This window comes from Hemitrygon akajei, chromosome 9 (assembly GCF_048418815.1).
Source record: "Hemitrygon akajei chromosome 9, sHemAka1.3, whole genome shotgun sequence".
NCBI lineage: Eukaryota > Metazoa > Chordata > Chondrichthyes > Myliobatiformes > Dasyatidae > Hemitrygon > Hemitrygon akajei.
Window position 1 is genome coordinate 101,620,152 of NC_133132.1, and position 27,472 is coordinate 101,647,623.

General features: G+C 39.5%; 1 protein-coding gene across 3 annotated transcripts in view; it reads right to left on the minus strand.

Annotated features, from left to right (window-relative positions):
* Positions 1 to 27,472, minus strand: part of sipa1l2 (signal induced proliferation associated 1 like 2) — a 511,308-nt gene that overhangs the window by 63,417 nt on the left and 420,419 nt on the right. For 2 of the 3 annotated variants that reach the window (XM_073056679.1, XM_073056678.1), the window contains 5 exons: positions 20,955 to 21,107; positions 15,389 to 15,495; positions 13,487 to 13,584; positions 10,955 to 11,352; positions 3,225 to 3,449 (listed from right to left, as the gene is read on the minus strand). In XM_073056679.1, the coding sequence (XP_072912780.1) occupies positions 3,225 to 3,449; positions 10,955 to 11,352; positions 13,487 to 13,584; positions 15,389 to 15,495; positions 20,955 to 21,107 (981 nt within the window). The remainder of the gene's footprint in view (positions 1 to 3,224; positions 3,450 to 10,954; positions 11,353 to 13,486; positions 13,585 to 15,388; positions 15,496 to 20,954; positions 21,108 to 27,472) is intronic. The other variant, XM_073056680.1, reaches the window with a different exon arrangement.

Sequence of the window (27,472 nt, forward strand, 5' to 3'; positions counted from 1 at the left end):
TGAGGATATGGCAAAAAGCAACACATCAATTCATACTGGTGCTCAGTGACTACAGGTTTTGAATATATATCAGTGCTGTGGTTTATCTAATCAATGAATTAAATTCAGCACTTTCAATTCATTATTTTTGCAGAAATCACAATCTTGAAATATAACTTTTTTCAAATACACATATTTGGGGTTTTAACTGTTTAATGTTCTGAACTATTAGATAAACTATTTAAACAATAATTACCTACAACAATCTCCTAATACACTTGTGGTGTTATAGGATTAGAATTAGGCCATTCAGCCCATTGAACCTGCTCTGCCATTCCATTATAGCTGATTTATTATCCCTCTCAACACCATTCTCTTGCCTTCTCCCCATAACCTTTGACACTCATATTGATCACAAACCTATCCACCTCCAGTTTAAATATACCCAATGATGTGGCCTTCACAATTGTCTGTAGCAATGAATTCCACAGATTCACCACTCTCTGGTTAAAGAAATTCCTCCCCCCCCCCCCATGTTCCTCATGTTGACAGCATCAGCCTCAAAATATATCTGCAAAGGTACAGTTAACATCACAAATATGTGGATTTATTAGCACTAATGCATACTTATAAAGAGGTTCACAAGTTGGAAGATTTATTTAACAAAAGCATTTAATGACTGCTTTAACAATGGGGAAAATGTTTGTTTTCAGTTCACAGGATTTTAATCACTGTATTCCTTGTAAATATCTCTGTTGAGATTCCTTTTGTTTTATTTGTTATTCTTTAGAGATACAGTGCATAACAGACCCTTCCAACCCAATGAGCCGCACTGTCCAGCAACCCACCTATTTAACCCCATCATAGAACATAGAAATTTACAGCACATTACAGGCCCTTCGGCCCACAATGTTGTGCTGACCTTGTAACCTACTCTAGAGAATGCCTAGGATTTCCCTAGCACATTGCCCTTTATTTTTCCAAGCTCTATGTACCTATCTAAGAGGCTCATAAAAGACCCTATTGTATCCGCTTCCACCACCACTGCCAGCAGTGCATTCCACGCACCCACCACTCTCTGTGTGAAAAACTTACCCCTGACATCCATCCCCTCGGTACCATCCTAATCACAGGACAACTTACAATGAGCAATTGACCGACTAACTAGTACATCTTTGGACTGTGGGATAAAACCAGAACACCAGGAGGAAAACCCACTTCAAGTATAGTTTACATCTTGTGTGATTTATTTAACAAGGATGTCTAAAACAGAAGGCATTGGTTTAATGTTTAAACAGAAGGCATTGGAAGGAGGTTTAAAGAGGATCTGAGGGGCAAATATTTTACACCAATTGTAAATGGTATCTGGAACAAGCCGTCAGAGAAGGTGGTGGAGGTAAAAAAAACAGTAAAAACATTGAAGGGGCATCTGGACAGATATGAAAGACCTGTTTCAATGCTGTACAGCTCTGTGATTCGATAAATGCCACATTCCGTAGAAGTGCAGTTTAACAGTACAGAAAGCTTGGATGGAAAGAAAGGCTTTGAGGAGCCTTGCAAAGGTGGTGGTAGTGGGCAGGGTTCTATATGAGCTCATTTGCCACTGAAACCCTCAACTATATTTTTGTTACCTTTAGATTCCAATGCTCTCCTGACCAGCTTCTCACCTCCAATCAAATATAAAGTTGTGTGTACAGAAGCCTTAAGACCCACACTCAGTGTTTTAGGAACAGCTTCTTCCCATCCGCCATCCAAGAACCCATAAAAAAAACTTCACTATTCCTCTTTTGCATCATTTATTTATTTTTGTTACTTACAGTAATTTGCTATGCCTGCATTATACTGATGCCGCAAGAAGAACAAGTTTCACAACTATTGTCAGTGATAATAAACATGATTCTGATTCTAAACCTCTCATCCCTCGGTCTGTGCAGAAAATACAGATATTTGACTGAAACTTTGGTTACCTAACACAGTAAAACTTTTAGCTCAATGTCACATTTTGATTTGATAGTACTCCTGTTGAGAAATTTGGACTTTTCAATATATTGGGGTGCAACACTAAGGCAAATTGTTCTGTGTGGATGAATCCAGAACAATAATTATAGAACCTTAGAAAGAGAGGAAAGGTGATGTCAAGTATCACTTCACTTAGAGGGCATTGGAAATTCGGAATTTTCTCCTCCAAAACCCATTGAGAATGGAGGCCAATTAAAATTCATAATGTGTCAAAATCAAATTAGATAGGTTTGTTCATAAAGGGAATCGTAACATAATTAAGCCAGGCACTGGTGTTGATGAACCTACAGATAAGATCTCTCTGAATGATGAGTTAACTTTGAGGGGCTGAATAATCTGCTCCAGTTAAAAGTGTGGCAGTGAAAATATATTAAATATTGAAGCTTTATCTCCAATATCACTAGAATTAAATCCAACTGATTATAAACTTCTCTTAACAATTACATTTAATAAGAATGGTAAGGCTATGAGTACAACTTTTAAACACATACTTTAATTATTATAAAAAATTGTATGCATACTAAAGTTGTTAAAATGCATATATTTTTTTAAAGAGAGGTCCTAATAATATTCAAAATAACAGAATACCTAATTTCCTCTTGGGACCTGCTTCCCTGTTCTAGAAACACTGTACTCTGAACCCCCTACCTGTGCTGCAAGAACCAGAAGACATGCAGGGACAACTTGCATTGATCAGTTGCTGCTCTCACAAACTTATTTCCATATGGCACCTTCCTTCATGACACAAATTAAGTTAAATATGCCACATGGCCGACCCTGTTGCCTTCCACGATACATAGTGCACCTCACTGTTCTCCAACAACCTACGCTATATTTGCAGTAGTTGTCTCAAGTTTATTTGTCAGTGTAGAACAGGTCTGGCTTTGAAACATAGCTTGCTTAATTGTATTACAATGATGTACACATCAAACAATTAAAAAACCCATTATATTCAATGCTGAATATTCTGAAATGTCTCCATCACATAAATAATGTGAATTATTTTTGTTTGGAATCACACTGGCAAGCTTGGAAATACTTAACAGTTATTTCCTTTTGCCTGATGCCAAGTACAACTTACTAAAAGCAGGGTTAATTCAGAGAAGGGTATAAATGTTACCACAACTTGAAAACCACAGAAACGTCAATAGTTCTGAGAGAACATAAACACCAGACTTCAGATATAGCAAGCGGACAAAAGTATTTTTTTCAGCTGGGTCACTAACCTTCTACAATCTGCCATTTCAGACTCCTCAGGTGTAGGGCTTCTGTCTAACTTTTTCCAGCCAATGACATATTTGTTGGCAGTACCCTGGCGATGATATGATCCTGATAATGACCCCAGCAGTGGTTGACTGCTGTTCTGAGATACTATGTAGACTTTGGATGCATCAAGTGATCCACTGGTTTTAGAAACACGAGGTGCTGGGCTTCCAGAATGATGTGAGCCACTGAAGAGACAAAAATTTGTGGGACGGTGGAAGAGAGAGGTCACAGAGTTTACAATTATATACATAGTCTTGCCCTACAGCATTGCTTAAAGTCCTCTTAAATCTTGATCACGTAATATTTGAACCAGATAATAGTTTTAAAATAAAACTGCCACAAGTCATACTGCAGACTAACATGGGGCACTTTTCCTACAAAGAGCAATGGAATGGTTTCAGATTTAAGGCAAAATCCTTAGAATGATTGACAAATGAATAGGGTGTGATTGATCTTTCGTTCCCTATTAACTGTATAACCACAACCCAGTTGCATGATGCAACAGGAGATTAATATATACACTTTGTTAGATACAGGAGTGAAACACAGTGTGGTCTTCTTTTGCTATAGCCCATCTGCTTCAAGGTTCAATGTGTTGTGTGTTCAGAGATGTTCTTCTGCACACCACTGTTGTAACATACCATTACCTTCCTGTCAGCTTGAACCAGTCTGACCTCCCTCATTAACAAGGAATTTTCACCCACAAAACTGCAGCTCATTAAATGTCTTTCTTTCTCTCTCTCTCTCTCTCTTATCCAGCTCTGTTATTTCATTGGAAATCTTACAAGAGATTCTGTAGATGCTGGAAAAACTCCCGATGAAGGGTTTTGGCCTAAAACAATGACTGTTTACTCTGCTCCATAGATACTGCTTGATTTACTGAATTCCTCCAGCATTTTATGTGTGCTATGTAAGCCATAGATGACAGGTTTGTGACTATGACTGCAAGTAAGCTATCCCTCCCTGCACCTTTAAAATTAACTTCCAACTTTGGCACATTTCACTACATTAATCTCCTCTTAATACAAGTCCTTCACTGATTTGCTGCATAGAGCTGCCTTAGTCTGTTCTGACCCATCAGAGTGCAGCCAGAGGAACACCCACAATGGCTGCTCCTACCATGCCCGGACACCACCTCTGAAATTTGCCTGAAGACCTGCTTTTGCATCCACTCACAAGCCCCCACTCACCTTATTTCATACCTATATGTTTAAACCTTGGCAATTCCATCTGAAAACACATCAGACTTGATATGAATGTAGACAACATTCAGCTCTGTCTCACCTTTATCTCATTTGACTCTTCGCTGGTCTGAAACACTCTTGCTTCAACATCCACTACTGGGTGATCTAAAATTTACTCCCAATATTGCAGGGACTGACTCTATCCTCTGTTCAGTGGTAGCATTCTCATTCCTCACTAAGATCTATAGCTCAGGAAGACTGCGGACAATCATGTATCATGGGTATCCCCAAGGTCACATATTACTTCCATCATTAAGACTGCTTACTTCTACCTCTTCTACTTCTACTTTGCTGAAACCCCCTCTTCATTATTTCTAGATATGATTAATGGCTTCAAAGTAAGTTTCAAGGACTCTGAATTTCATGTCCTCAGTGTTATTTATTTATTTAATTATTATTTTGTTTTTGTATTTGCAGTTTCTCTTCTTTTGCACACTGATTGTTTGTCAGTCTCTGTGTGTAGTTTTTCATTGATGCTATTGTATTTCTTTGTTTGACTGTGAATACATGCAAGAAAATGAATCTCAGGGTAGCGTATGGTGACATGTACAAAATTTCATAATAAATTTACTTTGAACTTATGAACTTTAACATTTATTATTAAATTACAAGAAATGTTTCATTGATATTAAACATAAGAAATTCTGTAGATGCTAGAATCCAGAGTTATACACACAGAAAGCTGGTGGGGGTGAGGGGAGGGTGGGAACCGGAGTGAGAGATAGGACGGATAGTAAAAAAGCAAAGATAGTGTGCAGTCAGACTGTCAGGAATAGATGGCAGATGATAGGACAAAATTGCAGCCAGCAGGGTGAGTATCACCCTTACGAAGGGGAAATCATGTGTTACTAATCTTATGGAATTTTTTTGAGGATGTAACTATGGAAATGGACAAGGGAGAGCCAGTGGATGTAGTGTACCTCGACTTTCAGAAAGCCTTTGATAACGTCCCACATAGGAGATTAGTGGGCAAAATTAGACACATGGTATTGGGGGTAGGGTACTAACATGGATAGAAAATTGGTTGGCAGACAGGAAACAAAGAGTAAGGATTAATGGGTCCTTTTCAGAATGGCAGACAGTAACTAGTGGGGTACTGCAAGGCTCGGTGCTGGGACCCTACTAGTCCTATGTGAGGTTATCCACTTTGGTGGCAAGAACAGGAAGGCAGATTACTATCTGAATGGTGTCAAGTTAGGAAAAGGGGAAGTACAATGAGATCTAGGTGTCCTTGTTCATCAGTCACTGGAAGTAAGTATGCAGGTACAGCAGGCAGTGAAGATAGCTAATGGCATGTTGGCCTTCATAACAAGAGGAATTGAGTATAGGAGCAAAGAGGTCCTTCTACAGTTGTACAGGGCACTGGTGAGACCACACCTGGAGTACTGTGTTCAGTTTTGGTCTCCAAATTTGAGGAAGGACATTCTTGCTATTGAGGGAGTGCAGCACAGGTTCATGAGGTTAATTCCTGGGATGGCGGGACTGTCATATGTTGAAAGATTGGAGCGAGTGGTCTTGTATACACTGGAATTTAGAACGATGAGAGGCGATCTGATTGAAACATATAAGATTATTACGGGATTGGACACGCTAGAGGCACAAAACATGTTCCCGATGTTGGGGGAGTCCAGAACCAGAGGCCACAGTTTAAGAATAAGGGGTAAGTCATTTAGAACCGACTTCAGGAAAAACTTTTTCACCCACAGAGTTGTGAATCTATCGAATGCTCTGCCTCAAAAGGCAGTAGATAGATAGATAGATAGATACTTTATTCATCCCCATGGGGAAATTCAACTTTTTTTCCAATGTCCCATACACTTGTTGTAGCAAAACTAATAACATACAATACTTAACTCAGTAAAAAAATATGATATGCATCTAAATCACTATCTCAAACAGCATTAATAATAGCTTTTAAAAAGTTCTTAAGTCCTGGCGGTTGAATTGTAAAGCCTAATGGCATTGGGGAGTATTGACCTCTTCATCCTGTGAGAGGAGCATTGCATCGATAGTAACCTGTCGCTGAAACTGCTTCTCTGTCTCTGGATGGTGCTATGTAGAGGATGTTCAGAGTTTTCCATAATTGACCGTAGCCTACTCAGCACCCTCCGCTCAGCTACCGATGTTAAACTCTCCAGTACTTTGCCCACGACAGAGCCCGCCTTCCTTACCAGCTTATTAAGACGTGAGGCGTCCCTCTTCTTAATGCTTCCTCCCCAACACGCCCCCACAAAGAAGAGGGCGCTCTCCACAACTGACCTATAGAACATCTTCAGCATCTCACTACAGACATTGAATGACGCCAACCTTCTAAGGAAGTACAGTCGACTCTGTGCCTTCCTGCACAAGGCATCTGTGTTGGCAGTCCAGTCTAGCTTCTCGTCTAACTGTACTCCCAGATACTTGTAGGTCTTAACCTGCTCCACACATTCTCCATTAATGATCACTGGCTCCATATGAGGCCTAGATCTCCTAAAGTCCACCACCATCTCCTTGGTCTTGGTGATATTGAGACACAGGTAGTTTGAGTTGCACCATATCACAAAGTCCTGTATCAGTTTCCTATACTCCTCCTCCTGTCTATTCCTGACACACCCCACTATGGCCGTGTCATCAGCGAACTTCTGCTGATGCCAATTCTCTGGATGCTTTCAAAAAGGAGTTAGATAGAGCTCTTAAAGATAACGGAGTCAAGGGATATGGAGAGAAGGCAGGAATGGGGTACTGATTGTGGATGATCAGCCATGATCACATTGAATGGCGGTGCTGGCTCAAAGGGCTGAATGGCCTACTCCTGCTCCTATTGTCTATTGTCTATTATCTGTGCGTTAGGGATGCAGAATCAAAAAGTGTAGCAAATACAGTACTCAAAGTGTTATATCTCAAAGCATGGAGTATAAGAAATAAGTTGGATCATCTTGTTGCATTATTACAAATTGTCAGATATGATGTTGTGGCCATAACTGAATTGTGGCTGATAGATGACTGTAATTGGGAACTGAATGTTCAAGATTTCAAGTTGTATTGGAGGGATAGGAAGGTAGGCACGGGGTAGCATGGCTCTGGTCGTAAAGAATGGCATCAAATCAGTAGAAAGATGTCACACAGGATCAGAAGATGTTAAATCCTTGTGGGTTGAGTCAAGAAATGCAAGGGAAAAAGTACCCTGATGGCAGTTATATACAGGCCTCCCAACAGCAGCCTGGATATGGACCACAGATTACAATGGGAAATATAAAATGTGTGTTGAAAGGGTAATGTTATGATAGTCATTCGATATCTTAACATGCATGTTAATTTGGAAAATCAGGTTTGTAATGGATCTCAAGAGAGTGAGTTTGTTGAACACCTACAAGAATCCTTTTTAGAGCAGTTTGTTGTTGAGTCTTCTAGGGGATCAACTATACTGCATTGGCTGTTATGTAATCAACCAGAAGTCATTAGGGAGCTTAGAGTAAACAAACACTTATAGGCAGTTATCACAATATGATTAAGTTCAACTTGAAATTTCATAACGAGGAAGTAAATTCTGACGTAGCAGTATTTCAGTGGAGTAAAGGAAATTACAGCAGGTATAAGCGAGTAGTTGGCCAAATTAAATTGGAGGGAGATACTGGTAGGGATGACAGCAGAGAAGCAATTGTGTGAGTTTCTGTGAAAAATGTTGAAGTTGCAGGACATAAGTATTCCAAAAATGAAGAAATACTCAAATGGCAAAATAGTACTACTGTGGCTGACAAGAAAAGTCAAAGCTAATGTTACAGCATTGGCTGATTGGTAGGAAGCAATGAGTGGAAATAAAAGGATCCTTTTCTGGTTTGCTCCAGTGACTAGTGGTATTCCACAGTTGCTGGTGTTGGGACCACTTCTTTTTATGCTGTATATCAGTGATTTAAATGATGGAATAGATGGCTTTGTTGCCAAGTTTGCAGATGATCTGAAGATAAGGGGAGGAACAGGCAGTGTCGAAGAAGCAGGTAGGTTGGAAAATGCACTTTGATAGCAGAAATAAATGTGCGGACTATTTTCTAAATGGGGAGAAAATTCAAAAATGTGAGATGCAAAGAGACTTGGGAGTCCTTGTGTAGAACACCCTAAAGGTTAACTTGCAGGTCGAGCTGCTGGTGAGGAAGACAAATGCAATGTTAGCATTCATTTTAAGAGGTCTGGAATACAAAAGCAAGGATGTGATGCTGAGGTTTTATAAGGCACTGGTGAGGCCTCACCTTGAGCATTCCGAACAGTTTTGGGCTCCTGATCTAAGAAAAGATGTGTTGGCATTGGAGAGGGTTCAGAGAAGGTTCACAAACATGATTTTGGAAATGTAAGGGTTATCATAGGAGGAACGTTTGATGGCTCTGGGTCTGTACTTGCTGGAATTTAGGAGGATGAGGTGGGGGAACTCACTGAAACCTTTCGAATGTTGAGAGGCCTAGACAGAGTAGATGTAGAAAGGATGTTTCTCATGGTGGGGCAGTCTAGGACAAGAGGGCACAGCCTCAGGATAGAGGGATGTCCATATAAAACCAAGAGCAGACAAATTTCTTCAGTCAGAGGGTGGTGAATTTGTGGAACCTGTTACCACAAGCAGCTGTGGAGGCCTGGTCATTGGATGTATTTAAGGCAGAGATTGATAGGTTCTAGATTGGAATTGGCATCAAAAGTTATGGGGAGAGGGCTGGGAAGCGGGGCTGAGGAGGACAAAAAAGGATCAGCCATGATTAATGGTGCAGCAGACTTGATGGGCCAAGTGGCCTACTTGTGCTCCTATGTCTTATGGTATAACTTAGTAGGTCAGGTAATATCCATGGAGAAGAATAAACAGTCGACAGTTTGTGTTGAGATCCTTCATCAGGACCTAAAACATCAACTGTTTGTTCCTCTCCATGGATGCTGCCTGACCTGCTGAGCTCTTCCAGCATTTCCTGCACATTTCATTGAATCTATTGGTCTATTCAGTTAAGAACCAAGTATTATTGACCATATGTTGCTTTCAAAAGGTACTTAGGTGATAGGAAATGACATTACATTGCTCCTTATTTTTTAACAAAGCAAATTTGACTGTTTCAATGGCCTTGATAGAGTACACAACTCCAAAAATATACCGGATACTTTCCATTAAATTAAAGGTATACTCTAGCAATTAATCAGTATTAATTCTTCAGATTCAGTGTTGTTTATCCAGAGTATTGCACAAATTGGACTATTAATTCATAGAGAACATATTGCACAGTGATAAACTGAAAATCATTAATCTATCCAGATGGCATTTTAAAAATTGAAAAATACTATTTCACATAGACAGGTATTACAAAACAGAGGAACTAAGTTCTGTGTAGATACATGAGTGTATTAATAGAACAATAATGGGCATACTCACTGGGGAAGGCAAGGGAAATTAGGTAGGAGATTGCTATAGGTTCAGATGCTCTGTTTAAATTTGTGGAACTGTGGTTGAAGCAGACTCAACACTTGCATTCAAAGAAGAACTGAATTTATGCTTGAAGAGGTGAGGGCAGAAGGAGGGTGGGAAAAAGGAAAACAAATCACTGGAACATAGGAAAAGAAAGGAGAATGAATAGGTATACACAGCTTTCAGAGAACAGACATGGGAACAATGAACCAAATGCTCTACTTTATAAGGTTCTATAAGGATGAAAATTCCCTGTAAATTTTCAGTAGAATAGGAAGATAGTGGCCTAATCCTGACAATTAATTGAACTCCCGAGTGTCTTTTAAAACTCTCAATTTTGAAATCGATCAGTAAATCCTCAGGAAAATTACTATTCTTGGCGTATTTTATTAAGTATTGGTCTGATTAACTTTTGGTGCATGGTATGCTTGTCACGGCGGTGAGGGGAGGGGAGATCGAACCACCAACCATTGTATCTTTCAAGATGGAACCAGATAAATATTTGTAATAGAACAAGGAGCAAGCTTAAGGCCAGAGCAGGTCAGTGGAGGTGGTTACATTTAGAGTAAAATAACGTGATTTTAGTAAAGGACTGGGAACAGAGTGGGGCAGGGCGAAATTAGGGCTGCAGAGTTTTGACAGATATTGGATTTCAGAATTATGCAAGGATCGGAGGAAATGACTTTGGGTTATCCATGGCTGGTGGATGGTGGGAGCAGTAATAACTTTGATCTGAATTTTCCTGGCACCAATATGATGGGTCAAATGGCTCCATTGTGGGTTACAAAACACCAGCATTCTCATGGTTTATGTTATGCTTTCCAGTTTGGATTTCTACACCATTCTGAGAGTTTCATGATAAAATGCTGTCTCTCATTTATCAGTTAAAAGTGACCTGTCGTTCAAGTAATTTATGATACTGTACATATGTATACTATGATCAGAGGCATCTATTTGCCTAGTCTCCTTCATAGTGTCTATCCATGGTGTATAAAGACCACTGGATGGCTGCAATAATTAAAGTTCACTGTACCTGGAGTGTGATGAGATCTCACTTAGGTCACCGGTACTTCCTTGGGCAGCAAGGCCAGCAGAAATGGCAGCTGTATAGTTGTGGACAGCATAAGATTTAGCCTGTCCATCTTCAGGCCCTCCATCTTCAGAGTGTTCCACCCACTGCACCATCTGCTCCGCTCTGCTCTGCACAGCTGACCTGCTTCCAGTCAAATGAACTGTTGCCATCAATGGTGCTGGAATGCAGGGAGCTGTGTCAATCCCACTGTCGGTAGAGGCCCCTTTAATGTATGTCAACCCCAGCAATTCTGGATCCATCAAGTCACCCGAACCAAACTGCTTGTCATCACTATTGCTGGACGCATTGCTGGACAGAGTGTTACTGCTGGAATGGCTTGAGCAATTATTATCTGTAATCTAAGAATAATGAAAAAGTTGACATATAACCCAATAATATTCAGTATTTTCCAATGTGGTTATGCATTTAAATGTATTTATCTATGATTTTACCCCTTGTTCTAGTGCCAAATTTGAATCACATTCCTGTCACAAGATTAATAATACATTTTAATTTTCCATTAGTACAAATAAAAACATTCACAATGCACAAATGGATATGCCAATTATTGGAAAAATATTTATCCTGATTTTGTGGAAGCAGGTTACAAACGTACATTGTGGTGTGATTGCATTATACATCCCATTTAGTGTATAAGAATAAACACCGGCTTTAAATATTGGTATTTCAACTTGAATGTACCCAAGAGGAATCCAAGTGCTTCAGGTTCAGTCTGTAGACATGCAAACTTACAAAAAAGCTGCATTGAAGTGTATGCAAAACAAGTGATTGGTTCAAATATAGATTAATAAGTTTCTATTGCCTTTCCCACACTAATTTCACAAAGGGATAATTCATCATCAAGTTCGATAATTGCATTCATGAACATGGCCACCTTTGACACTAAGGGTGCAAGAGATTGATTGAGGTTTGCTTTGTTAGCTCTAATGCTTTCATTGAACACCAATGAGAAAGTGAAGCCACTTATGCTAATTGTTTCTAATTAAATTGAAAAAGACTGTGAAAAAATGCCCAATGGCTGGGTTAGAATACACATCCAATTTGCTCCACACATAATTTTGATTCTGAGGCAATTAAATATTAAATATAATTATCTCGAGCAGAGCAATATTTACCTCATTAAAGGAAGAATCGCTCTAGTCAATATGTGATGAGAAATTGGAAATGGTTCGTGGTTTCATGATTTTATTGTGCATAGCAGACAGAGCATTTCTTTCTCAACACCACTGCTACAGTGCAAATGTTGCTCTGAGCCAACATCAGGCCCCAAGAGATGGGAGCAGAAGTCAAGAATGAGCAGGAGTACAATGGATAATCCTTGATTCTATACTGAATGGACAGGTTTCATGATCAATTTCATACAATACTAGAGAAATAAAATTCACATAGCTAACTTTGCCTTGTGGCAGGGGTGGCAAAGGAGATTCTGTCAGGTAATACAATGTCACTTGATGTTCTCAGTGTGAGCAAGGACCAATTAGCAATGTTCCTCTTTCAAGATATAAAATGTAATCAACTGGAGATTTGCACAATGTATAGACTTGGCACGGAGCACATCAAGGAAGAGCATTAAGCAAATATAATGGAGGCTCAACACAAAGTTGCAAAGAAATGGAGGTCACTGCAGAATAGTGTATTTAACTAGGGCTCAGCACATATTACAGCACAGGTACTGGGAGTTCAGCACAGCAGGAGGCACAGACTTGTTATAAATGTGATATCAAGGATCAATTTCATTCACCAAAAACACTTACGTGTATTAGAAATTTGCTGTGCTGTGCTAACATGACATGCAACAAAAAGCAATATTCAACAACTATAAAGAATTAAAACAAACTCAGAAGTACAGATATGTAATAAACCATGCATAAATACATAAATAGCAGAATGTATTTAAAATGTAAACAGCATAATTAAAAGTGGTTTGAAGTTTTTACAGTGACTGAGGTAATAGAAAGAAGGGGTGTGGGTCTAACTGGAATGGTTGATCACATTAACTTCCTGGGGGAAGAAACTTTTAAGGGAGCTTTTGGAAAAGACATTTTGCTGGGTGGGTAGTGATTTTTCCTGGGCTCCTTTGCCCTGGACACATACAAGTCCTGCAATGATGGTGGACTGCAACCAATGATCTTTTCTACTGTCATAACTACTGTACATTTTGTATATTGTGAGTGTATATGCCTATGAATATTATTTTGTTTAAATAAATGAGCTGTGAAGAGATATTCTCCATTTTAACAATCACAGCCTGAGCCAGAGGTCTTCGTCTCTTCCCTTCAAGGTTCAATCCTCGCCTATTGGTAAGAAAACATTAAACTATACTACATGGACCCTTGTAAGGCAAATGTCAGATGACAACTTAACCATATAAGGTAGGGAGAGGGCAGCAGTACTAATGCATGCTTGAACTAGAAAAATAAAACAAACATGATAATATGTTAATGGGATTTAGCAATAATGTGTGACTCTTACATGTAAAATTTTATTTGGAGATTCTTTGCCAATGGTTTCCCTTTGGAGTCCTTTATAAGAGCTCAGCATTTTCGTTGAAGGAACATGCCATCTTGCTTCTGAAAGAGAGCAGAGTTGTTTTTAATGATGTAAATCTGTTCCTTTTATGGTCAGAGATTAAAGCATGATACAGCACTCTAAATTACTGGCAATGTTTCAGTTCACAATTTGACCTTTTTTCACTTTCCAATAATTTTCTTCATTTTGTCGGTTGTGGCTGCTTTGGAGTCAAAAGGTTCTGGATTGAAAATCCACAAGAGACCTGAGCACAAAGTTGAATCAGAATCAGACTTATCATCACTGACTTAGATGATGTGAAATTTGTTGTACAGTGCAAGATTAAAGATACAGCACCAGTGACTGGATTTCAATTCCTGCTACTGTCTATGACCAGTTCGTACATTTTCCCCGTGACCATGCGAGTTTCCTCTGGGTGCTCCAGTCTCCTCCCGCATTACAAAGAGATACAAGTTAGTGAAGTTGTGGGCATGTTATTTTGGTATAAGAAGCACGCAACACTTTATGGGCTGTTTCCCAGCCCATCCTTAGATTATGTTGGTTGTTGGCATAAATCACACTTCATGTATGTTTTGAGGTACATGTGATTAATAAAGCTAATCATTTAATCTTTAAATTTAAAATTATTATAAATATTGTAAAAAGAAAGGAATAATGAGATAGTGTTAATGGACTGTTCAGAAATCTGATAGCAGAAGGGAAAAAACTGATTCCAAATTGTTGAAAGTGGGTCTTCAGGATTGTGTATTTCTTCCCCAGTGACAGGCTGGCGTTCAGTGTGGAACACAGGGTGTGCTATGTTACTGCAGATACTGCCTTTCTGATGAAACATTAAAGCTGTACTTGCTCTTTCAGTTGTCATGAGAGCTCCCATGGCACAACTTCAAGGGAGAACAAGTTATCCCACATATCCTTTCCAATATTTATTTTTCAATCAACATAAAACAGATGGATTGGGTCAAGGCAGCACTTATATTTGAACAAGTTTACCAAGCACAAATTGGTTGCTTTATTTCCCAAATTGCAACAGCAGCCACATATCAAAAATACTTATGAGCCACAAAGATCATTGGAATATTCTAAATGAGAAATGCAACAAAAATGCAAGTAGTCCTTTTTGTTTTACTTCTGTCAACAACTTCAGCATACTTGGCGGTTAGCCCTTCATATCGTGGGAGAAAAGTATTCCTGTTTAAAGAAAAAGATAATCTTTTATTTGTCACATGTACATCTAAAGATATAGTGTAATGCACTGCTTGCATCAGCGACTAACAGTCCAAGGGTGTGCTAAGGGAAGCCTGTAACTGTTGTCATGCTTCTGATGCCAACATAGCATGCCCACAACTTACCCTCCCTAACTGTATGTCTTTTGGAATGTGGGTGGAAATCAAAACACCCACTGGAGGAGAACGTACAAACTCCTTACCCAAAGCAGCAGGAATTGAACACCAATCTTCTTACTGCTGGCACTGTAAAGCATAGTGCTAACCACTAAGAGTACTGTATTGGGTTGGTTACCAACTCAGTTAGTAGCTCTGGTTAAATATGATAAAATGTCCACTGATAATTTGTGGGGATTGGCAAGAAGGAACTGATGGTAATGCAGGAAAATGGGATTAGTGTACTGTAGTTGGCTAAAAACATCCGCATATATGTGGTGGCCTGAAAAATCAATTTCTGAGCTGTAAGACACATGACTTTCTGTGATACAAGTCAAAATGTTGATCAGTTCAGTAAGCCAGGCAAATGTTGAATTAGCAACAATTGTAACACTGCAATGATCAGGGACATTTTAAATGCATAATTGCTCCATTTTAATAAATTGATTCTAAACTCAAGGCTTACCAACGCTTCTGGCCCGTTCTAACGTACCATCTCGTTCTCTTGGTCCATCATACTCCGTCAGAGCACTTGTAGAACCTTGGTGATCATGTAGGATGGGAGATTGGCACCTTTTAATTACAAGCAGAACTATTTTTAATATCAACACCATGCTTATTTATCAAATAAAGAGGCAATTTTCATTTGCTGCTGACCTCAGTTTAAGAAAGATAAGCTTATCTACACATACACAAAGCCAATGCTGCATGCTTCCACTGGATTGCCCTTTAAAACATCTAAAATGATCCAAGGTCTACTATTTGAGTGGAGCAGGAACCAAATCTGCACTTACAAACATTTCATCACTTCATCTTTGAAGCAGTCATTTTCTTTTTCGTAAACAAACACAATAGCAAGAGAACAAGGTCCCTGTAGCAATAAAGTGAAGTGAACATACTGAAGGGATGAATAGGATGCCACAAGGATTCTTTCCACAACCACCTAAAGAGGTAAGCAAGTTTGGAGTTGACATTACAGTTGAGAGACTACATTGATCAATAATTTTCTCTGTGGACCTACAAAATTTTCAGAATCTGAAACACAAGCAAAACTCCTGTTATTCACCCTGAATTGATAATATCATTAATTACATGGCATTACATTGGCTCCTTATGTAAGAAAAGATGTGCTAGCACTGGAGTGGATCCAGAGGAGGTTCACAAGACTGATTCTGGGAATGAAAAAGTTAATGTATGAGGAGCATTTGATGCGGGATGTGGGGTGGAGGGGGGAAAGATTCTCATTAAAACATATCAAATATTGAAAGCGTTAGATGGAGTGGATATGGAGAGGATGTTTCCTTTCGTGGGGGAGTCTAGGACCAGAGGGCAAAGCCTCAGATGCAAGGGTTCCCAACCTGGGGTCCATGGCATAAAAAAAATTAGGAACACTTGGAATAGAGGGACATCCATTTAGAACAGAGATGATGAACTTCTTTAGCCAAAGGGTAGTAAATCTGTGGAATTCATTTGGATATATTTAAAGTGGAGATTAATAGGTTCTTGATTAATCAGAGCATCAAAAGTTACAGGAAGAAGGCAGGAGGATGGAGTTCAAATGAATAATAAATTGGCCACGTTGGAATGATGGAGCAGACTTGATGGGCTGAATGGCCTAATCCTGCTCCTATGTTTTATCACAACAGAATCTATAGTTCAAAAGTAATACTATGAAATAGTTTGGTACTTTTAGGTCAGTATTAAAGCAAGTTATCCTTCATTAACTTTGGAGTGCTTTACTCAAAAGTTGTGTAAAGTGGTGGGGAAGATGCTGGAGTCAATTATACAAAATGAAATAACAGCACATTTGGATAGCAGTAACAGGAGTCAGCATGGATTTACGAAGGGGAATTCATGCTTGACTAATCTTCTGGAATTTTTTGAGGATGTAACTATGGAAATGGACATGGGAGAGCCAGTGGATGTAGTGTACTTGGACTTTCAGACAGCCTTTGATAAGGTCCCACATAGGAGATTAGTGGGCAAAATTAAAGCACATGGTATTGGGGGTAGGGTACTCAAATGGATAGAAAATTGGTTGGCAGACAGGAAACAAAGAGTAGGGATTAACAGGTCCTTTTCAGAATGGCAGGCAGTGACTAGTGGGGTACCACAAGGCTCGGTGCTGAGACTGCAGCTATTTACAATATATGTTAATGATTTAGATGAAGGGATTAAAAGTAACATTAGCAAATTTGCAGATGACACAAAGCTGGGTAGTAGTGTGAAATATGAGGAGGATGTTAGGAGAATGCAGGGTGACTTGGACAGGTTAGGTGAGTGGGCAGATGCATGACAGATGCAGTTTAATGTGGATAAATGTGAGGTTATCCACTTCGGTGGCAAGAACAGGAAGGTAGATTTCTATCTGAATGGTGTCAGGTTAGGAAAAGGGGAAGTACAACGAGATCTAGGTGTTCTTGTTCATTAGTCACTGAAAGTAAGCATGCAATGAAGAACGCTAATGGCATGTTGGCCTTCATAACAAGGGGAGTTGAGTATAGGAGCAAAGAGGTCCTTCTGCAGTTGTATAGGGCCCTGGTTAGACCACACCTGGAGTATTGTGTTCATTTTTGGTCTCCAAAGTTGAGGAAGGACATTCTTGCTATTGAGGGAGTGCATTATTGGTTCACGGGATTAATTCCTGGGATGGCGGGACTGTCATATGTTGAAAGATTGGAGTGACTGGGCTTGTATACACTGGAATTTAGAAGGATGAGAGGGGATCTGATTGAAACATATAAGATTATTAAGGGATTGGACATGCTAGAGGCAGGAAAAATGTTCCCGATGTTGGGGGAGTCCAGAACCAGAGGCCACAGTTTAAGAATAAGGGGTAGGCCATTTCGAACAGAGTTGAGGAAAAACTTTTTCACCCAGAGATTTGTGGATCTATGGAATGCTCTGCCTCAGAAGGTAGTGGAGGCCAATTCTCCAGATGCTTTCAAGAGTTAGATAGAGCTCTTAAAGATAGTGGAGTCAAGGGATATGGGGAGAAGGCAGGAATGGGGTACTGATTGTGGATGATCAGCCATGATCACGTTGAATGGTGGTGCTGGCTCGAAGGGCCGAATGGCCTACTCCTGCACCTATTGTCTACTGTCTCTTCCCCCACCCTCCACATTTCTTCACAACTATTCTGTATTGCATCAGATTGATTGTGAATGCGGCAAATGCACATACTGCTGATTGATTACACAGCAAATCAATTAGGCCTCCTATGTGTGGGAGGCACTCTCTTTTGGCATGGGCTTTTGAGTGTACATCTTTTCGTCTTGGCAGGCCCAGCTCATCGCTCCCACACTGTAAGCTGTCCAGTGTGTACCGTTACTAACGTGACTCAGTAAAAATATTTGATACTACTCCATTGTTGTTTTTGTTCTGAGCAGATGTAACATATTCAACCCCCACATATTTTATACTCCTTCGATACAGATTTATGAATCTGAGGGTGATATTGAAAAAGCCAATGGTTGTTACAAGTATGGTCTAAATATTTACAGAGTTAACTTACTCATTTGTTTTGTGTAAATTTTTAGAAATAGAAAAATGAACTATCAGTTGATGAGGTAACTGTAGATATTGTGGAATGCTTTAGCAAGTGATCTAAGAATTTTAAGGAAGAGTTCGATGGTATGTGTAACTGCATAAATATATGTAGGCATTAATAATTTGTCACAAATAAGTAGCTTGTTTATAACTGGTCAAAAATAATTCATTGTTAAATAGTCCAACTTATTCATTGTTGATTAAAAGGTCAGTACAACATCATGGGCTGAAGGGCCTGTACTATATTGTAGTGTTTTAATTTTTATATCTATTTTCATCAACTCCGATGCTTCTGACACCCCACTAAACTCTCGGAGAAATTTATGGTAGCAAATTAATCTACCAACCACCCATTTTCAGTATGTATGAGGAAATGCGAGCACAAGAGAGAAAGCCTGCAAACTCCACACAGGTAGCACCCGAGGCCTGGATTGAACCTAGATCACTGATACAGTGCAGCAGAGTGTCTGTTAGATGCACGACTTTCACCCATAGTTTTGAATGAACTCTTTGTAATGTGTGCCGTACATCTGCAGTGACCATACCTGTTCATGAAGAGAAATCCCATCTTTAAAGATTAGCTAGAGTTGATGTAAATTAACATGTATAAAATAGAATAATTGTTAAAATGGGAGGAGGGGGTGCTTAATCGTTGTTAAGAATATTTGGGCTGAAGGACATGCTTTCTGTATGACCAATATGTAGACCTTGTACTATGGATGGTAGGAGTGTAATGGAACAGATAACCTAGGAGTGTAAGTGCATAGATTGTTGAAAGCAGAGTCACAGACAGACATGGTGATGAAAAGGCAGTTAGCAATCTGGCCTTCATCAGTCAGAGCACTGAGAATAGGATCTGGGACACAGCAATTGCATAAGTTGTTGGTGAGGCCACACTTGGAGAACCGTGTATAGCTTTGGTCACCTTGATTTTGGAAAGATGTGATTAAACTGGGAAGAGTACAAAAATACTCACAAGGATTTTGTCAGAATTACAAAGAGAGGTTGACCAGGCTAAGTTGATTTTTCTTGGAATGCAGGAGAATGAGGGACAACCTTATAGACACATTTAAAATTATACAAGGCATGGATGTTAACAGAATTAGGAGACATAGATTGAGGTTGAGAAGGGAAAAATTTTAAAGGGACCAGAAGGGAAATCTTGTCATGTAGGGGCTGGTGAGTATATGGATGAAGAGGTTCAGGCAGGTATATTTGAATAGGTACATGACCGGACAGGGGTTATAGGGATGTGGTCCAAATGCAGGATATTAAGACTACCAGTGGTCAGCATGGACTCACTGAGCCGAATGGCCTGAATCCATGCAGTATTTCTCTATGACTATCTATGACCAACTTTAAAGTAGAGCTTTTCAAAAAATTCTCTGCTTGCTAAGAAGGATTCTTTGATTATAATAAGCTCTCATTTTTAGGAAAATAGGCTTGGAGTAGATTCATGCTTTGCTTTTAAGTCAAACTAGCAAGAAGCATCTTCCAGCGTGTTCTGGCATATATAATTTCAAAAGATATGTTTATTGAACACTAGATTTGACAACTCACAGAGCAAGCTAAATCTCCTTTCAAACTATTGAACATCATAAAGTTTCCATACAAAGAATCATTCTCAATTACCAGGAATATTTCTTGGTCTGCACTATAATATAAAGCACACTTCAATTAGATTAGCAGTAAAGGATTGCTCTTTCAAATTAAATGCACAAAATAAGTAATGACAATACTTACTTATCTACCTATAGTAATAAAGAAATCTCAAGTATTTTCCTGAAATCAATCAAAAAACACCCTGTCCATCTCTGAATATGTAGCCTAAGCACAGGGCATTCATCAGAGATTCATAATTATTCCACATGGAAGCAGACCCTCTGGCCCAACTCATTCATGACGACCAATGTCAACTTTATTTAAAGTTCCCTCTCCTGAAGTACATTTGATTCACTGAAGCCCCATCTTGTGTTACAGAATAACAAGTTATTTTAAACTGGAATAACACATACCAAATGCTGGACAAACTGAACAGGTAGGCAGCATCTATGGAAAGGAATAAACATTTAACATTCCGGGCTAAGATCCCTTCATCAGGCCCTGTTGAAGGGTCTTGGCCCAAAATATCAAAGGCTTATTCTTTTCGATTGATACTGTCTGACCTGCTAAGTTCCTCCAGCATTTTGTATGTGTTATTTTGTTTCCCAACATCTGCAGAATGTTTTGTATTTATTTTAAACTGATGTAGTTTTAACACTTTCTCAGTTGTAGCTATTTTCCAGAAAATATAATCGTTTAAATTTTAATGGGTTGCCATACTTGATATAATCGTCTAATCATTAATGAGGTGGTAATGTTACCAAAGATTCTTTTCGCTTAAGTTATGCTTGAGATGTTCGACATCCATCTCTAACGTACAGTGGTGGAATCTGGGAGAGTGAGCTCAGCATTCTGTAAATAAATTCGTAAGTTTTACATACCCATCATATCCAGACTGTTGCCTCCAATGACTACTGCCACTTGGTCCTGGATCACTGGAAGATGACTGGTTGCTAGGAGAGCTTCTGTAATGTTGACTAGAATCACCAACACTGGATTGTGAGAGTTGAACATTTTCCACATCTTGCATAGATCTGCAAAACAAACAAATGCTTTCAGTGATTGGTAAAAAAAAACAGTGAACTGAAGATACAACTAATGTTTATTATGCATTAATATTCTGCCAAATTGGCCATGATGGAGTTTATGATCCATGGAAACCTTCTCTACCTTCTGATTCAGATGCAGATTCAGACTCATCTATCACAGGTACATCGAAATGCGTTGATTGCATCAACAACCAACACAACCCAAGAATGTGCTGAGGCAGCCTGCAAACATTGTCACACTTCCTATGCCAACATCGCATGCCCACAATGTTCAGCAGAACAACACATGCAGCAACAACAACAAAACCAAAGCAAGACAATAACAAGAAAGCAGGACCTGCTCCAACCCTCCTCATCCACCCACCCACTCACACACATAGATAGCTGCCTCCGGGTCTCCAGTCCTGGCCCCGGACTCTTAGACACAGACATCAGGCCTCTATTTGATTTCACCTTTCCTTACTGAGCTACCTGTAAAGCAAATGCTTTATTTCCCTCTACTGTCATTAATCAACTTTATTTGCTGTTTGTATATGTTATCCCTTCTGACTTCATCCACACTTTTAATCACCAAAACCTGTTTGGTCCAGCAGTGTCAACAGCAAAGACTGGAGGTTAGCTTTATTTATCACATGTACATCAAATAATGAAACATACAGTTATTTGTGTCAACATCCAACACAGAAGGTGCTGGAGACAGCCTGCAAGTGTTGCACATTTATAGTGCTAACATAACGTGCCCACGATTTACTATCCCTAACCCGTATGTCTTTAGGATGTGAGAGGAAACTGGAGCACACAGAGGAAATCCACATGGTCACAGAAAAATGAGATACAGAGGAGTGTTTAAAGACAACAAAGTTATGTCTAGAGTGGCCAAGTCAGAGTCCATACCTTAATCCCATTGAGAATTTGTGGCTGGATTTGAAAAGGGCTATTCACTTACAATCACCATGCTATTGGACAGAACTTGATCAGTTTTGTAAAGAAGAATGGGGAAAAATTGCAGTGTCCAGATGTGCAAAGCTGATAGAGACCTATCTACACAGACTCAAGGGCCGTAATTGCTATCTAAGGTGCATCTACTAAATACTGACTTGAAGTTCGAGTGAATACTTATGCACCTTTAGGCCTGAATGGGACAATTTAAAATTTTCTATGCAGTAGATGTCTATATAGTAGTTGTATTACATCATACAGTATACTGTGTGTGTATATATCTATATACATACTTGTATATATACACACACACATATTATATATATATAAATAAGGCAAACACGAGGAAATCTGCAGATGCTGGAAATCCAAGCAACACACACAAAATGCTGGTGGAACGCAGCAGGCCAGGCAGCATCTATAGGGAGAAGCGCTGTTGACGTTTCGGGCCGAGACCTGACGAGGCCTGCTGTGTTCCACCAGCATTTTGCGTGTGTTGCATATATACATATATATATATAAAATGACTTGATGACTTGAAAGCAATATGTTACATAATTGTGTTGAGATGCATTCTATATTGAGTTAGAGTTTATAGCTAAGCAGGGAGGGATGTTGTGTATTTAATATTTCAGTAATATTTAAGTATTATTGTAAATATATTATTTGATTAACATTCTTTGTTGTTCACATAATTCACTTTGGGTTTTATGTAAAAGTGCATGAATGGCATATGACATTATACCACCACAGTAAAGAATGAGTTATCCCCAGGCAAATTCTTCCTAACAAGTTGAAAGGTTTTCCACTCCAAACAAGACTCAAGACCTCTCTGTTAATCTGTGCATAATATTTTCTTTGTAGTGTTAAGGGAGCACGATGCAAAGGCTCTGGGGTGTTCACTTTCATCACTTATGATATGTGACATGACTGCATCTATACCATAAGCAGGCGAGTCACAGGCAAGCTTCACTGGATGATGTGGATCATAATATGTGAGTACTGTGTCTGACCTTTTTGAAAGCCACCTAACACTCTTTTGTCTGTTGCCATTTCTTCTGGATCTGTAGTAATGAATTCAAGGGGTGAAGCACAATGGCCAGGTTTGGCAAGAACCTGTTATAGTAATTGACAAATACTAAAAAGGACCACAACTGTGACACATCCATTGACCTTGGGGAAATTCACTGCTTGAATTTTCTCAGCACACTTTAGTAAACCTTGTACGTTAATGGTGTAACCACAGTAAGTGATGCTTGGTTTAAATAACTCACACTTGTTGCATCGTGTTCTGAGCCCATAATCTTCTAATCTTTATAACACTGTCTTGAGATTTTGGAGCTGTACTTTGTCATCCTCACTGGTAACAATGACGTCATTCAGGTAACACTGAGTGCCTGGGCAGTCTTGCAGCACCTGTTCCATAGATTCTTGCCAGTGCAGATGCACATCCTACTCCAAAAATAAGCTTTTAATCAGGATAAAACCCTCTGAGTGCTCACATGCACTACTTGTGTTGAAGATGTTTTCCTTCATGTTCCCTCAGACCTTTCACCTTCCACCCTTAACCCATCACCTCCGGTTGCCATCCCACCCAACCTCGGTGGAAAAAGCCTGCTTGTTTGCCCTATCTAAACCCCTCATAATTTTGGATATCTCCATCAAATCTCCTTTAAATCTTCTATGTTCTAAGGAATAAAGTCCTAACCTATTCAAACTTTCCTTATAATTCAGATCTTCCAGACCTGACAATATCCTTGTAAATTTTCTCTGTACTCTTTCAACCTTATGTCCTGTGTCACTCTCATCATTATCAGACTTTTTATCAACAGGATGCAGATTAGTGCTCTTTTTGAAACTGCTAATTGTTTTTTTTAAAATCTTTGTCTCTTCCCTGTGCAGTCCATTTATTTTTGTCTGCCTAAAATGCTCATTGTATGTTTTCTTTTAGTTATTCATTTATGGGATGTGGGCGTTGGCAGCTAAGCCAGCATTTATTTTCCATCCCTAGCTGCCCTTAAGAAGGTGTGTTAAGCCGCCTTCTTGAACCACTGCAGTCCGAGATTTCATACTTCGCTGCATTTTCAGCAAGTTTCGCCTTTAAACCTGCATTGTTCTGGTGTCTGTGAGCCCTTGCCACAATGGTAACACGATTTGTTTGGCCAGGCCAGTTTCCATTCAGACGTTGCAATTTTGCTCACACTATCATTCCTGACTGCAACTTAATTGCGTCTCTGTCTGCTGTTTCCATTGATACAATGATTTAAATGTGAGCAGTGCTTCAGTTAGCAACCATTTTTAAATGCTTTCTTGTAAGATTCCACAAACTAAATGATCTCTCAGTGCATCATTATGTGCATTACTAAACTGGTAATGACTGGACAGTTCCTTCAGTTCAGCCACGTAAGCTGAAGGAGACTCCCCCTCCTTTTGATTCTGCCGATGAAATGTAAGGTATTCTGCAATCAACAATGGTTCAGTTGTTAATGTTCTTGTATTACTTCTATGATATCAGCAAAGCTAATTTTGGCTGGTTTGGCTGGAATAGCTAAACAGCAAACTGTATGCCTTTCCACCTATTACACTCAGCAACACTGGCACCTGCTTTGCATTATTTCATTTCATATGACTGCTCAGTTCATTTAGTATACAATATCTAGTTTTCCGTTGTGGAATCGAATGCAATTATCTTTCCAACGTAGCCTGCTTTAAAAAAATTTATTATCACCCATTCTCACTATTTCTAAACCGGTGAATTTTGTCCTTTTTCTGCCTCAAGACAGAAGATATTGATGAAGGTAGAGAAGTAGATGTAGTGCATATAGATTTTAGCAAGGCATTTGACAAGGTACCCAATGCAAGGCTGATTGAGAAAGTAAGGAGGCATGGGATCCAAGGGGACATTGCTTTGTGGATCCAGAACTGGCTTGTCCACAGAAGGCAAAGAGTGGTTGTAGACGGGTCATATTCTGCATGGAGGTTAGTGACCAGTGGTGTGCCTCAGGAATCTGTTCCGGGACCCCTACTCTTCGTGATTTTTATAAATGACCTGATTGAGGAAGTGGGGGGGGGATGGTTAGTAACTTTGCTGATGACACAAAGGTTGGGGGTGCTGTGGATAGTGTGGAGGGCTGTCAGAGGTTACAGCAGGACATTGATAGGATGCAAAACTGGGCTGAGAAGTGGCAGATGGAGTTCAACCCAGATTAAATGTGAGGTGGTTAATTTTGGTAGGTCAAAACAGATGGTAGAATATAGTATTAATAGTAAGACTCTTGGCAGTGTGGAGGATCAGAGGAATCTTGGGGTCCGAGTCCATAGGACACTCAAGGCTGCTGTGCAGGTTGACTCTGTGGTTAAGAAAGCATATGGTGCATTGACCTTTATTGATCGTGGGATTAAGTTTAGGAGCTGAGAGGTAATGCTGCAGCTATATAGGACCCTGGTCAGACCCCACTTGGAGTACTGTGCTCAGTTCTGGTCACCTCACTAAAGGAAGGATGTGGAAACTATAGAAAGGGTGCAGAGGAGATTTACAAGGATGTTGCCTGGATTGGGGAGCATGCTTTATGAGAACAGGTTGAGTGAGCTTGGCCTTTTTTCCTTGGAGCGATGGAGGATGAGAGGTGACCTGATAGAGGTGTATAAGATGATGAGAAGCATTGATTGTGTGGATAGTCAGAGGCTTTTTCCCAGGGCTGAAATGACTAGCATGAGAGGGCACAGTTTTAAGGTGCTTGGAAGTAGGTACAAAAGAGACATCAGGGGTAAGTTTTTATGCAGAGAGTGATGAGTGCGTGGAATGGGCTGCCGTTGACTGTGGTGCAAGCAGATATGATAGGGTCTTTTAAGAGACTCCTGGACAGGTACATGGAGCTTAGAAAAATAGAAGGCTTTGGGTAACCCTAGGTAATTTCTATGGTAAGGACATGTTTGGCACAGCTTTGTGGGCCGAATGGCCTGTATTGTGCTGTAGGTTTTCTATGTTTCTATTAAATACACAACAAGAATATTCAGCAAAGCTATAGTGTAACTTTCAGACATCCACATTTGCACTGATATTTCTAAGCTGTTAGTCTTTTGGACAAACAGCAGCAGTTAAGGGGAGGTCTCTGGACATTTCCATACAAAATGTGGATTATTATTATTTGTGAGTGATTGCTTTGACAAAATCAGTTGCCTCATTTCCCAAAACTGACTATGTCAAAATTATTCAAATGACACTAAATACCTTGGGAAAGTCAGGGGTCATGAAAGGTGTTATAGAAATATAATTATTTAATATACTACAAACAATTCAGTTCAAAATGTTGACATAATATCATGAATAGCTGAAGTTTAGTAGTGCATAAGTAAAATGCTAAGGTCACCAGAAACCATGCATGCTTCTGGTGTCAATTTTATTTCTGAAGAATTACTGGGGCTATGTAAGACCAATCTTACTATGTAGCTTGCTATTTCTATTATATATGCTTTTTCACAGATTAATATTTGTAATAGATAACTTAAGAAACACAACAGACACTTCTGAAATTAGATACATATGGATAATACTTGGTTGATTTGAGCATTACATTTCTGCAAGCATTTCATAAACACAATTAGAGTTCTTCACCTCCAAATGAAACTGATATTCCACACCTGCCTTGCAGCAGATGGTCTAATCCTATTAATAGAAAAAGTAAATTGCATCTCTCTGTATCACTGATCAGACAAATGCAGAATCCCAATATGAAATCTGACACATTATACTTAAGGCAAGAGACCTTTTGGAATGCTGATGGCCCTAGAGAACCGATGTTACCCAAAGCATTGAAGGAACTTTCAAGGTCAAAGGAGAAATGAATGATTAAAGTGGTGTATTTGTTATTACTTCGATCGTGTAACCATCACTGTTGTCAGTGAGTGACTAATCCTCACGTCTCAGTTACGGGATGAAGGTGTGTCTGAATAAGCTATTGACTATTTCTTTGAAATTCTCCATCTGTGGTGTGTCTATTTTATACTGTAGAAAGGCACTGACTACAAAAGACTGACTTTTACACAATGCACTTCATTATCTTACACTGGCAAAACTCCCAAATGATGAACAGTTTTTTTAAGTGAATCTGCAGATATACATAGAAACATACAGTGAAATGTGCCATATTGGATCAAATCAAATTAACAAGGATTATTCTGGGCAGCCCACAAGTGTCACCATGCTTCCGTTACCAACATAGCATGTCCATAACTCACTAACCCTAACTGTATGTTTTTGGAAGGTGGGAGGAAACTGGAGCACCTGGAGAAACCCATGAGCTCCCAGGGAGAATGTACTCCTTGCAGACAGCAGCAAGAATGGAACCTCGATCGGTGATCACTGATCACAGGTGCTGTACTATCCTTTAATTCTCACCCATTCTGAAAAC